This window comes from Penicillium alfredii, assembly GCF_028826965.1.
Source record: "Penicillium alfredii strain IBT 34128 chromosome Unknown utg000012l_segment0_segment0, whole genome shotgun sequence".
Taxonomy (NCBI): Eukaryota; Fungi; Ascomycota; class Eurotiomycetes; order Eurotiales; family Aspergillaceae; genus Penicillium; species Penicillium alfredii.
In genome coordinates, this window is record NW_026622709.1 from 870012 (window position 1) to 883414 (window position 13403).

At 54.1% G+C, this 13403-nt stretch overlaps 5 protein-coding genes across 5 annotated transcripts; 2 read left to right on the top strand and 3 right to left on the bottom strand.

Moving 5' to 3' along the window:
* Positions 1–961: 961 nt before the first annotated feature.
* On the bottom strand, positions 962–2011 carry NUU61_009855 (RNP domain protein; the record flags this gene model as incomplete). Its single annotated transcript, XM_056660380.1, has 1 exon — positions 962–2011. One exon carries the CDS (start codon positions 2009–2011, stop codon positions 962–964), a length of 1050 nt encoding a protein of 349 aa, XP_056506878.1.
* Positions 2012–3074: 1063 nt separating this feature from the next.
* NUU61_009856 (NADP(+)-dependent, decarboxylating phosphogluconate dehydrogenase) lies at positions 3075–5111 on the top strand (the record flags this gene model as incomplete). Its single annotated transcript, XM_056660381.1, has 5 exons — positions 3075–3091; positions 3400–3587; positions 3656–4107; positions 4172–4600; positions 4671–5111. The coding sequence occupies 5 exons, from the start codon at positions 3075–3077 to the stop codon at positions 5109–5111; spliced, it is 1527 nt and encodes a 508-aa protein (XP_056506879.1).
* Positions 5112–5722: 611 nt separating this feature from the next.
* Positions 5723–6665, top strand: NUU61_009857 (anticodon-binding domain-containing protein; the record flags this gene model as incomplete). The annotated part of the gene is made up of 3 exons (XM_056660382.1): positions 5723–5856; positions 5955–6459; positions 6531–6665. The coding sequence occupies 3 exons, from the start codon at positions 5723–5725 to the stop codon at positions 6663–6665; spliced, it is 774 nt and encodes a 257-aa protein (XP_056506880.1).
* Positions 6666–7514: 849 nt separating this feature from the next.
* Positions 7515–10528, bottom strand: NUU61_009858 (uncharacterized protein; the record flags this gene model as incomplete). The annotated part of the gene is given in 2 exon segments (XM_056660383.1): positions 7515–8640; positions 8655–10528. The coding sequence occupies 2 exon segments, from the start codon at positions 10526–10528 to the stop codon at positions 7515–7517; spliced, it is 3000 nt and encodes a 999-aa protein (XP_056506881.1).
* Positions 10529–10890: 362 nt separating this feature from the next.
* On the bottom strand, positions 10891–12345 carry NUU61_009859 (uncharacterized protein; the record flags this gene model as incomplete). Its single annotated transcript, XM_056660384.1, has 6 exons — positions 10891–11227; positions 11293–11352; positions 11429–11506; positions 11573–11798; positions 11867–11946; positions 12023–12345. 6 exons carry the CDS (start codon positions 12343–12345, stop codon positions 10891–10893), a joined length of 1104 nt encoding a protein of 367 aa, XP_056506882.1.
* Between the last annotated feature and the right edge of the window lie 1058 nt (positions 12346–13403).

Here is a 13403-nt window from a genome sequence, read left to right on the forward strand (position 1 = left end):
CCGTTGGGATAGGGGGTATATATCGTATCAAAATCGTCGTCGTAGGAGGAGGGGTCGGTAATTATCATGGCATATCAATGATCTTTGATATTTGACTTCGGTCACCCTTCGTCGGCGCTCTCTTCATCTCCACCGCGCTTCCGCGAGAAGAACGAGACGTGGTTCTGCATGGCCCAGATAGCGAAGCCGGCGATGGCAAGCACGAGGAAGAGGACGATGATTATTATCGCAATGGCGATGTTGCGCTTGACCATTTTGAGTGGAGAGGACCCGGCCGGTCTTGAGGATTCAAGTCGAGAGGTGGAGGTGAGATAGCTCCAGAGATTTGGGACTCGGTCGAGAAGATATGTGTTTTTGTGGTTTATAATAGACAGAAACTCAAGGTGTCGTAATCGTGTGCAATACTCAAAAAGAGAGAGAGGAAATCGGCCCAGTGTGCTGTTGATATATATGTTGCAGCCGCAGGAAGTATACACCAGCTCAGACGTGACTGGTTCTGCTCAACCCACAACTGCCCTCTTTTGGAGGGAACGTGGGGATTATTTCGAGGACCGGAGAGCGATGAATGGAAGCAGAAGGAAATCTGGAAGCAAAAATGACATCCGTTGGAATGCGAACGCAGGCCTTTTAAACAACATCTCCCAGCCATGTGCTTTTTTGCCTTGGGGGGCTGGGGCTGGGTCGCGACGGTACCGGGTACTTTGGGTGCCACGCTAACCAGATGGGGTATGGAGGTACCGGCTACCTCAACATCTCCCTCAACTATACAAACTACTAAATAAAGAAATGTCTTTCGATTCTGCAAATGATATTCCAGTTACGGTCAATTTGAAAAAAAAAAAAATTCAATAAAAAAAGGTATTATCCAATACATAATCCTCGCCATGACGCCTTCCATTGTCCCACCGGGTCGCGAGCATGCGAGTGACGGCTTCAGGTGAATAAATACAAGCGCCCAAGATCAACCCAAAATCTTCAATCCGCCCTTGGTCTTGCCCGACTTCTTGACACCGTCATGCTTCACCTTGCTGCCCGGTTGGTTTCCTCGAGCGCCACCACCGTGCTTCTTCCCGTTCTTCGGGTTTGTGGGGCGGACCTCCGTCGTAGCTCGGCGAAGCTGAATCGGGTGCGAGCCAATGTACTTGTTTTGCATCTCTCGCGCCGCTTTGAAGTAGTCATCACCATCGCTGAAACTGATAAACCCATACCCCTTACTCTTCTGCGTGCGCTTTTCGCGGATGACCCGTCCTTTTTGTACTGACGGGTATTGGGAAAATGCCTTGACCAAGGACTCGTCCGTTACTTCGCCTGCCAGGTTACCCACGAACAAGCGGAAATGGGCCGGGTCCCATTCCAGCAGCGTAGAATCAGTCCACGTCTGACCACCGCCGGATCGAGCAACCGTCTTCTGCGACTCGGGCTGGGGGAGAGGAGTGCCGACCCCCACAGTGGATGGCGTCACAGTCCCTGTATTGGCGCCAGTTCCGGGCTGGTTGCCTTCCCGGCGTCTGCCGGGGTCCTCGTTGGGATTCGCGTAGGCACTCTGCCACTGCGCGATTTGAGCCTCGGTATCATGGTCCACCCCAGAGTCACGGCCAAAGTTCTGTCGCCCTCCATAATTAGACTGGTTGGGAGTGGAGCCGAAAGGGTTTTGGATGTGCGGTACGGTCGGACCGTAGGTGTTCTCGTTGTACTGGGCTTGTCCGTAGTAGGAGGGCCCGCTCTGGTAGGATTGAGGCTGTTGATAATAGTTGGTATAGTTGGTCGCCGGGGCCGCGTACCCAGCGGAGGAAACGGGTGCTGCCGACACCGCCAGGCTGCTGGTGCGGTATGGCTGGCTGGAGGCTACGGAGCGCGGCTGGAACGCCGTGAAGGCATTGTAGCCCGATGGTCGCGAGTTGCCGCCATGGCTAGCAGCCGCGCCGGCAGAGGGCTGCGCGGTGGATGGCGGTGGTCGGGGTGGGAGTGATGAGGACGTCTGTTTGAGACCTGGAGGAGGTGGAAAGGACATGATGAACGGAGAGTTCGAAAGGAGAGACGGTTGGGTGCTGTGTGCAGAGTAGCAGCCGCAACGTACCTTCAGGGCCTGACTGGCGCCGCAGTCTGCCAGCCGTCACACCTTAGACAGGTCCCGAACCTTGGAGCGAGCGGCCCCCGAAGAGTGAGCACTGCAAACGTGATACGTCGGTGGGTTAATGCCACCGGTCGCAAAAATTCAATTTATCAGTTGGCGACTGACGGGGAGGTTGAGATCAGAGGTGGTGTCGGGCAGGAACCGAGGTCGCCGTCGTTGGCTGGCCACTGCAAGAAAAAAAAAACATCTGTGGTCTGTTGAGGTTACCGTAGACGGAGACTCACCCATGACATAAGCTCGCAGACATCATGCTGACTCATCTCCGGTGTCCGGCGCAACCCCCACTCTAAGCCGAAAGAGGTTTAGCGGCGCCGAAGCCGGCTATGCACGCCCATCGGCAAGTGAGGCAGTTTCTCCGTCTACGCCTGAACTGTTCACCGATACGTGGGCGGAAATTAGGGGTGTCGGGAAATGAGTTGTCGGGTCTGTACAAACTCCTCGACGGACGGCTATGTGGAAAATGACCCAGGGGAGTGCGTTGTTTCAAAAAGAAAAGTTCCGAACAAAAAAAAATTGCCCCTCCATTGCCCCGCCATGCCGGAGTATGCATGGTTAATGCAGTCATAGAATCCTCCTGATATCACTCACTAGTCAGAACTAAACGTTTCAATGGGTCCCGAGGGAGTTCCCGTCGTTGCAGAAGGAGGTTCGGATAATCCTTTTCAAGCCAAACCGAGCAGACCCCGGATACTCACCGGACGACTCTGCTCCTGTACCGAGTACTTGGCGCTACACCGGAGCGAGTAAGGACCTCAGAGTATCTGGTACACACCCCGCCGGCATGTCCCACCATATGACGGAAGAGTTGCTCCGTCAGCCGGTTGGACTCTGCCATCTTCTCTCCCCTCTTTCCCTTCATCTTTTTCATTCTCTTAACCTCCATCTGTAGTTCCTCTCTACAGCCTATTTTCCATTTATCTCTAAACTCCACTCCATCATCATGGCTGACCAGGCTGTGTAAGTCTTCAACTCTTCCCCCTCGGGTTTTTCTTTATACCTTGCCATCGATCGCACCATCCATCATCCCCAATGGGGTCAATGCCAGGTGCTTTACCCGGGGCAGGCGGATATGCTTGAGGTTCTAGAGCTGGTTGAGCATTGCAGCCACATTCGCATCTACATCTGGTTGATGCCGATGCAAAACGCTATCCAGCAGAGAACCTCGGCGGTCCGTCGCTCTCGGGTTCGCACGGAGCTCCCTTCATCTTGCCTGTTTTGTCGCGTTTACTCGGCTATTGACAAGAGAACATGGTCACTGACAATAGCGCCCGTCTCGCCGGCATCAATGTCGGCGCTCCGGTGCGCCCTGCCCCCAGTGCTGATTTCGGCCTCATCGGTCTGGCCGTCATGGGCCAGAACCTGATCCTGAATGCTGCGGACCACGGCTTCACTGTCTGCGCCTACAACCGTACAACCGCTAAGGTCGACCGCTTCCTGGACAACGAAGCCAAGGGTAAGCGCCAGAAGAGATGGATAATTAAACTCAATCAAAAACAATTCAACCCACTAACTGGTCACCAGGAAAGCCCATTGTCGGTGCGCACTCCGTCCAGGAGTTCTGCTCCAAGCTCAAGCGCCCTCGTCGTATCATGCTCCTCGTGATGGCTGGCAAGCCCGTCGATGACTTCATCGAGTCCCTCCTGCCGTTCCTCGAGAAGGGCGACATCATCATTGACGGTGGTAACTCCCACTTCCCCGACAGCAACCGCCGCACTCGCTACCTCTCGGACAAGGGCATCAGCTTCGTCGGCAGCGGTGTGTCCGGTGGTGAGGAGGGTGCTCGGTACGGTCCCTCGCTCATGCCTGGCGGTAACGAGGCCGCCTGGCCCCACATCAAGGACATCTTCCAGAGCATTGCCGCCAAGAGCGATGGTGAGGCCTGCTGCGACTGGGTCGGTGACGAGGGTGCTGGCCACTACGTCAAGATGGTCCACAACGGTATTGAGTACGGTGACATGCAGCTGATTTGCGAGGTATGCTTTCTTTTCCCCGCCTTCACTATGGAAAAAATGGGCGACATATTCACATCCATTTTAGGCCTACGACATCTTGAAGCGTGGTCTCGGTCTATCCCCGAAGGAGATTGGCGATGTCTTCGCCAAGTGGAACACCGGTGTTCTCGACTCGTTCCTGATCGAGATCACCCGTGATGTCCTCTACTACAATGACAACGATGGCACTCCGCTCGTCGAAAAGATCCTCGACAAGGCCGGCCAAAAGGGTACCGGCAAGTGGACCGCCATCAACGCCCTGGACCTCGGCATTCCCGTCACTCTGATCGGTGACGCTGTCTTCTCTCGTTGCCTCAGTTCTCTCAAGGACGAGCGTGGCCGTGCCAGCCAGATCCTCGGCGGCCCGTCCCCTAACTTCACTGGTGACAAGCAGGCCTTCATCGATGACCTGGAGCAGGCTCTTTACGCCTCGAAGATCATCTCGTACGCCCAGGGCTTCATGCTCATCCAGAACGTAAGGGATTTTTGCTTCGATCATAAATCTTGGGACTTGCGATAGCTGACTCATTTTTCTCTCTTTATAGGCTGCTAAGGAGTACGGCTGGAAGCTGAACAAACCCTCGATTGCCCTGATGTGGCGCGGTGGCTGCATCATCCGCTCCGTCTTCCTTAAGGACATCACCAACGCCTACCGCACCAACCCTGACCTCGAGAACCTGCTTTTCGATGGCTTCTTCACCAAGGCCATTCACAAGGCCCAGGACGGCTGGCGTAACGTGGTCAGCAAGTCGGCTCTGTGGGGCGTCCCGCTGCCGGCCTTCAGCACTGCCCTCAGCTTCTACGACGGCTACCGCAGCAAGAACCTGCCGGCCAACCTCCTCCAAGCCCAGCGTGACTACTTCGGTGCGCACACCTTCCGCATCAAGCCCGAGTTCGCCAACGAGAACTTCCCGGAGAGCAAGGACATTCACGTCAACTGGACCGGCCGTGGTGGTGACGTGTCGGCCTCGACTTACGTGGCATAAGCGGGAGTCAAGGAAGAATAGAAGGGTAAAAAAAAATCCGGAATGTCTCAAATGTATTTAGATGCCAATCATGGAATGTCACGAAGTCCATTTCTGCGAGGACGAGTGTATATTCAGGCCATAAGGCCATATAGGTGCCTCAGGCTTTACTATAAAGCCTCAGGCGGTAGTCACTATTTGCGCTAAACCCGATCGGGTGGCCAGCAACGTCGACCCTGCCATCTTATCGTGTGTCGAGTCCTTCCCTCCCCCTCGATAGTCTCGTGGCCCGGTGGTGCTTGTTGCTTGATTGTTTATTTGGTGCTCTCTCAGTTTTGTATCCCCGTTGCTCCATCTGAGCTACCTTCGTTTCGTCATCGAGGAGCTTCATTGGAGCCCGCACCCCCGAACTAGGCGACGTTCCGGTGTATATACCGGGGTGCAAGCGTAGCTCCGCAGGAGAGACTCCGGCCTCAATCGTTTTTCGATCGGCTTCCAATGTCCTGAGCTCATCACCCGACACTGGACCACAGCACCGCAGACCGCCAAGACGGCTTTCTTTCATCGTGGGGGGTGGTAACTGGGCCGGCTGAGGAACTCAACCCACTCCGTTCGTGGAGATTTCCAGGCCGATGGCGGAGAACAAGCGCCAGAGTGCTGGAGTGAAGGCACCCGCGCAGGGATCATCTAATAACGCAACGGGCCCCGGTATGGCGGCGGCTATGGTGCCCTTGGAGGCAGCGTTGAGCGGCGCGATCGGTGCCCGGTGAGTCCCTCTTTTTTCCTCGAAGACAACCATCCGCGCCCCCCCTCTCCCAAGGATCCGTCTCGCTGACTGTCCCTGTTTGTTTGTGAACTTTCCAGTATCCGGGTCTCAACCACACCGCCGACTGTCTCGACCTTCGAGGGAACGCTGTTCACAGCATGCCCCATCACCAATCTTGTCGCCATCAACACATCCCCTTCTCTACCCTCCAGGGATCCCAAGCAGGCGCAGAATGGTGACTATCGTGTCATCCCCGTCTCGCGCATACAGTCTTTCCAGCTCCTCGCTCTCGGCCCTTCCGCCGAGGCACCCTCGTTCACCGATGCGCAGCCCACGATCCAGGCGCTCGATACCCGTACGCTGAAGACACGCGAGGCAAAGGCCATCGGTGAGGCGCATGACCGTGAAGCACGACGTGGTAAGGGCGTCACTCGTGAAGCCCAGGATATTTTCGATGCGTTCAGTCGGACCATGCCCGCGCGATGGGCTGGGTCCAACATTGTGGTCGCCGATGCGGTCACTATTGCTTCTCCCTACCGAATCGATGACTGCCGGCCACTGGTAGAAGGAGATACAGCGGCGCTCAACCGAGTGCGCAAGGTGGTAAGTTATAGTTGAGCTAGTCGTTTTCTCCCCGTATATGATCATTTTATACTAACGCGCATTGGCTGCAGCTCGAGATGGAGCGCAAGAAGATTGAACTCCGCAATGCTAGTGCTACTATTGGATCTACTGGCGCCTTCGCTCGCAACGCTGGTCCCGCGCAGACGGCCGCCAACATCCCCAGCGACCAGCGCAAAGGCGGTTAGATTTTCCCCGCCAAATCTTTCGTCAAACCTCTTCCCGTCGAAGACATGAACCGCTATGAATGGAGTCTGTTGGCCCCGGGATTGAGTAAGTTGATGAAATTTGAATATTGCGTTCACGTTCGATGAGCGCTCGAATGAAAAAAAAAAAATCGCTATGGAATTGAGATCAAGAGGGGTCGATCTAGAGGAGAGAGAGATAGCTGATCTCATGGATTTATGTTGTGCGGTCCCCAAACAACCACAACGGGGGGGCGCTTATGTCTAGTGAGAGGGTGGACTTTGCTCAGTGGCTTCATCGGCGGCAGTGTTCATTCCCTCTCTTTGCAGGCTATGAGTGAAGCGAGTTGGATCAAAGGATTCGACATTTTCGTTCTGCCGGGTGTTGTAGCCTGTACTTTCTGCCATATTCTCTGGATTATGGGCGTGCGGTCCACGTCCAGAGGTCTATGGGATAGCCAACACGTTTTATAGTTTTGCATTCTAGGTATTCCCTTATAGGGTCTATAGTAGGATGTCTCAGAGACTCTGGCGTTTAAATTCATTGTTCCATTGGTGATATACTGGTGCCTTCATTTTTTTGAGATATCGAGGCTATTCTATAGGAGAAACATAAATATGTAAAGCAAGAGAGATCTCCCTGGGAGACAACGCAGGATCATAATCAACGCAACATTGAACAGAGTCATCTAGGCTCAAAATGGCCAAACCAAATACAGCGAAATCGAGATCAGAACAAAAAGGGATATATACGAAATCGAATGAAACATTTGAAACACATAAGACACAAACTAACAAAATCATTGTCATTATCATCATCATCATATGTCCACTCCAAAGAATTCGTCTTCGTTAGACTTCAATTCCCGGAATTTTTCCCGACACGACATCGCACACGGTTCCTACGAAACCCTCGAGGCCAGACATCGGCACCGTCCCAGCCGCAGACCCAGACTCCGCGGCCGAGGCCACCGCAACGCCAGACGAAGACGCCATGGAGACCCCGGGCATAACGAGGACCTGGGAGCCGAGCTCGATCCACTCGACGGAGGTGACAAAGGTGAAACTAATTTTCACATCCTCGCTAAGGGGCTGGTGGGCGGATGGAGCGGTCCCAAGGGCAGCAGGGGTAGAAGAGGCCGTGCCAGCGACGACCTTGCTGATATCTGCGGTGGAGGAACGACGAGTCACATCATGACTGGCGGTGCCATTCCCGTGGCCATGGTCGTGGCCAATGCTACTACCACCACCTACATGCACAGATGTGGAACCCGTCGTCGCACCATTACTACTGCTGCTGCTCGGCTTCTCCCAACTTGGCGAACCCTGGCCGTCACCGTCGAAGCTGAAGAACTCCGGTTCTGAGGGGGAGGACGGGTCGGAGGGGCGATCGTCGCCGGCGCCGGCTAGCGCCATGCACACGACTCGCACGGTGGTGCGGAGGTTGGCAATATACGCGATGGCATTACCACCCAGCAGGAGAGGGGGCGAGCGTGGGGCAGAGAAGGCAGAGGCGGGGAATGTGGCGCAGAAACCAGTGTGAAACGGCAAGGGTAATGTGGAAGAGGGAACGGACGATTGAAGTGGAGCAGGTTGAGTGCCGAGGTGGCTGAGGAACGGTAATTTGTGCAAATCCGAAAGAACCATGCCCTTACGGATGCGGCCGAGACGGGGCAACCGCCCATCATCTGCAGAGGAAATGAGCTCGATGCCAATCGTCCCGACTTGGTCTTCGATAAGGCGTCGGACTGGGAGACGTAGATCACGCACGCTGACAACGCGCACACGTTGCCACCTTGCTTGTGCTGATGTTGGATCCTTGGCAAACAATAAGCTCTGAGCGAAGGATGCCGAAAACTCGGTCGTGGGGCCAGGTCCACCCCGGGATAGTGGCCCCGGGGGCGGAGGCTCGTTGCCCGAGTCGCTTGAGGTGTCAACAAGAATGGGGCCGATGACCATCTCGTCGCCAATTGAAATGCTGCCATGTCGGACGAGACCGCACAGTACCATACCACGTTCGTTTTGGGCGGCCTTAGTCGTGGGTATTGAATAGACTTTGGAGGGGGGATCGCGAAAACTTCATCCACGGCGAAAACGTTGGCAGAGATGCAGGGCGCAGAAGGCTCTGTTTTAGGTAGGCGTAGAATGCGCTGAGGTGGCCGCTTTGGTATGGGTAAATACCGCAAGAAAGCATGAAGCTTTCCAATGCCCGTGCCATCGACGGCACTGGCGAGGACAATGGGCACGGTGTGCGACCAGTTCCCATCGGCCGCCAGAATCGTCTTCTGGGCGTCTTTGGTGTCTGCGGGTTTGATTTGCTGAAGATCAACGGTCTTGTCGCTTGCAGGTGACGCTGGGAGCATTGCAGGTTTGCGGCCAGCGGCCTTGAGAGCGGACAGAACTCTTGCCAGATTTTCTCGGAGCCCTCCCCGGGAAGCAATGTCTAGCTTGGTGATCACAATCAGAACAGGCACCTCTAACTTCAGACATAGATCTAGATAGGATAGACAAAGATCGATCTCGGCGTGCTCCGTTCCCGTCGGTTCATTTTCCGGTGTTTCATCGCCGCAATTGGCCGGGATACAGAGCAACACGTAATGCGGTGCCCAGCTGACAAGTCCTCGCAATGTAGACTTGAGGTATCGAACAGAGCCTGGTAGATCAGACACAAAGGCTAAACGCCCCCCGAGTGAGGCAGCGTGAATATCATCCCACCCGGCGACGTTTCCGGACGCATAGTTGACTACGGTGGACGGCACATCCTCAGTATATCCGAGCAACTCTTGAGCGACAGAGCTGGTGATACCAGACGAAATCTCGTGGCGATGTTTGAGTAGACTCAGCCGACTCTTGCCCCTCCCATTATCAAGCGATGAAGAGGTCAAAGTCCCCAGTAGTGAAGACTTTCCTGCGGTGCTGGGTCCCGCGATAGAGACCCGGATTTGCTCGGTGTGAGAGTAGTCCTCTTCCGAAACAGGCCGAGGTCCCGATTCAATGACTGCAGAACCGTCGGGTTTTTGTCGGGCCTGAACAGGAGATAGGTTGTAGAAATCCAAATCGGGACTGACCAGAGCCTCTGCGACCCAGAGACTCTCCGTACGGTTCTTTGTCAGGTCAGACGGCGCCAATGGCGAGTCTTCGGCCCATTCACACTGGCCGACGATAACTCGACGCAGGATCTCGACCCGGCACCCAAGACTCGCAGCCATGGCCTGCAGATTGGTCACGCTCTCGTCGAGCTCATCCTGCGTAAGGCCGACAAATGTGCCATCATCGGCAACCCCAATCTCATATAGCGCTCCCTGGCTTTCCTCGAGACCCGGAAGGAGACGAGCTGGCTTCGCCGGCACGCCCAATTTCGGTGTGGCCTCCGGGAGAACAGGGACCACAAGGTTGGAGGTCGTAGAAGAATGAAATGGAGAGGACTGCTGCAGACGCCATAACAGCTGCGTTGTCAGACCCTGGAGTCGTTGCTGGCGGCTCTGCGAGGACTTTGCCTGCATGGGCCTTAGGGGCGTCTCCTGGCCCGGAGACGCCGAGTTCGATGTCGGCGGCAGGCTGGCCCGCGAATGATACGACCCAGCAACTACATTCCCAGTAGACATGGCTAGGTACGGACGCCGGGGACGGAGCAAAATATGCAGTTTGTACTCTGTGGGACCCTCTTGGGGCTCCGGCTCCAGTTTGGTGATGCCATAGTCGGACAATACATCTGGGTCCGCACGGTCCAGCGTGGTGCTTGAGCGGGCGCGAATAGCCAAGCCACGGCTGCCTTGGGTGGTAATCTGGGGCGTCGAGGACCCCGAGGTTGACCAAGGGGATGACACCCGAGGAGGGTCCGGGTCATACGTAAAGATGGATGCCATGACGAATCAACCTCTCACACTGGTATTAGAGGTAATAGAGATATTTGGTGACGCAATAAACGAAGATGCCATAAACAGAGAATTGTCATTGAATTCAATGGATCAGACATAGGCATTCTTGCAGTTGAGGAAAGATGGTGTCTTTCAGATGGTGGAGGACGACCTCGTTCTCCCCGACTGAGTCACGGGTTGATGGCCTGAGGCATCACATGTACAAGAGACATCCAACTTTTTTGTGGTATTTACAAAACGACGATTACATTATTCCCTCCCAAGCAAAAGAAAAATCCTCTAGTAATGAAACACCCAGGGAAAAAAACAAGGGGAAAAAAACTCCAAATCATACATCTTGGCAGCCGTCTTTACTCCGTTGAGGACTCTCGCCCGGAGCTTTTGCACTTTCCCTGGGCGACGTGAATGTTGCGTGCCGTCGTGCGAGTGAAGACTGCGCCGCAGATAGGACACTCTGCCTTGGCAACCACACCGGATTTCTCACGCTGATGGCGCAGAAGGTTGCTGAACGTAGAAAACTCGCGACCGTTGCAGCCATGGTCCCAGCATTGCGGTCGCGGTCTTGAACTGATCACTCGGACCTGGTGCTCCGGTTCTGTGGGGGGCACAGAATCGGGCGAGGAGTACATCTGGTCTGCGGCGACCATCGACGGGGCCTGAGAACTCATGGAAGACTGGTTGGAAGTTCTAGCGGGTTGGGTTTCTGGTTAGTACACTGTTCCCTTCTCCATAGGACTGCCGATTCAACTTACGGGATGGACTGTGCTTCGGGCATATAGTAGGCAGGTTGGTTCATCATATACGGTGAAGAGCTAAGCACTCAGGTTAGTGGCTAGATCTAAAAGAGTGACTTCGCGGTCTTTCTTTGGACATGTCTGGTTGACTTACGAGGTCATAAGAGATTGATCGGACAGAGGAGGTGTGCCAGGAGCAGAATGAGGGTGAAAAGGACGGGCCAAGGAGGGACTGTTCACCATTTCATGTCAGTCCTGCGGGTGTGCTAGGCAATTCTTCGTCCTGGAATCGGCATACCTTCGAGAGTGAGTCTGGCGAGGGGCATGTCCCGGTGCAGCGGCCAAATACGATGCCGGAGCTGGATGCGAATCTTGCTGGTAACTAGGCAGCGGGGCACCGTGCTGGCCATTGTAGCCCACTGAGAAACCCGACGACGGGTATGGATGGGAGGGCTGGTATGGCGGGTTCATATGTCCCGTCGGCGGCTGCAACGACGGGAATGGGCGGTTTGCCCAGACATAATCTGGCAGGCGTGAGCACATCTCTCATCATAGAAACCAGGCAACTTTTTTGGGGGAGATTTGGACTTACGATGGGAATTTTGCTGCATGGGGCCAGCAAAGTATGCACTTGATGCTACGGACATGGGGTAAGATGTGATCCCAAGGCCGCTGTGTGATGGGAGTATCTGGTTAGCAGGTCCCACTTAATGGAAGGGGATTAAAAGAGAATAATGTTACAACTCACTGTGAAGATTCGGGGTTTGGCTCCTCTTTAGGAGGCAGATGATCGAGAGAGGACTGAGTGACGGTCCCAGCAAGTGGAGTTTGCGAGTCGAGCAGGGAAGCTGACTGACTCGCGTGGGACGGTGAATGATGCGAATGCAATGAGTATGGCGAGGCACCAGGGATAGGCGGTCTATGAATGGGCCAAGATCTTGAGACGGGCAGAGAGCCTTGTTGAAGACTCGGTTGAGAATCAACGGGAATTGGTGGCAAGGCTGGGGCTTGGGACAGAGCCGTGTGATTTCTGTGAGATGGGTGCTGTGAGCTCGAGTCCCCGGCGAACATGGAGGGTTTTTATCTAGGTCATGGACCTAGTGTCACAGAGACTACAAGAGCAAGAAGGGGGCGAGGGGGCCAATTGAGAACTGGATATCAGGGGTAAGGAATTGGCTTAAAAAAAAAGCCCAGGGCCAACCTACAATGCGTATTATCGGGTTCCCGATGGTGGCTGACACGGCAGATTTTGTTTTCTGGACAAGATCGGGCTGCCAAACGGGCGCAAAGGAGTATTTAAAAGAGTATCAACCAAGCTGGCAGGGCGTTACAGGAGAAAACAGGTCCCCGCAAGTTATGATCTGAGGGCCCGGTTGGTTTGAATGGCCCACTGAACCAACTTGGGCTTCTAGAACTTCTGGTTTGTCTTGGACTGGGCTGAAACTGGAGATATACCTCGAGGTGATAGTGCTGTATAGTTGTATATCCTTCATTCTTGTATGGTTGTCCTCTTCTTTCTACTAGGAATAATAATGATGATAATGACAATCATCATCATTAACATCATCACTATGGAATTACCTATCAAAGATACTGGCAGAACAAAAATAAGAATTAAAAATAAATAAAAATAAAAAATCCCCTAGGGATCCCATGATCTTCAAACAAGGTGGGCCGATTTACACTATCACGAGGCGGTATTTGACCCCCACAAATGACACCGGATCCTCTCTAGCGACTCAAACCAGTGCCGAAAAGGAAAAGAAGCTCGGGAGGATTGGGGACGGGGGCCAGGGCGTGTAATGATCCTTGAGCAGTAAAGGGGAGCTTGGTCAGGGCGTTTTAGCCCCAATTTATCCCGAAATGGGGCGTGTCCTGTTACTTGGGGGCCATGACGCTCGGGAGAGAAAGGTTGGGTTTTGATTTGATTTGATTTTCTTAGTTTGGTTATTTCTGTTAGTTTCTTTTTGGTATGATTACTTTTTTGTATTTCAAGGCTCACGCAAGCGTGCTTACTTGCTTAGGAAATACTGTAGTAGAGACAGCCTTGGCCCCCACGAACACACTGTTGGAACTGGGAAATTCAATTGTGGTTTGGTACACAATTCGATTGGAAGAGGGTGGTTAGT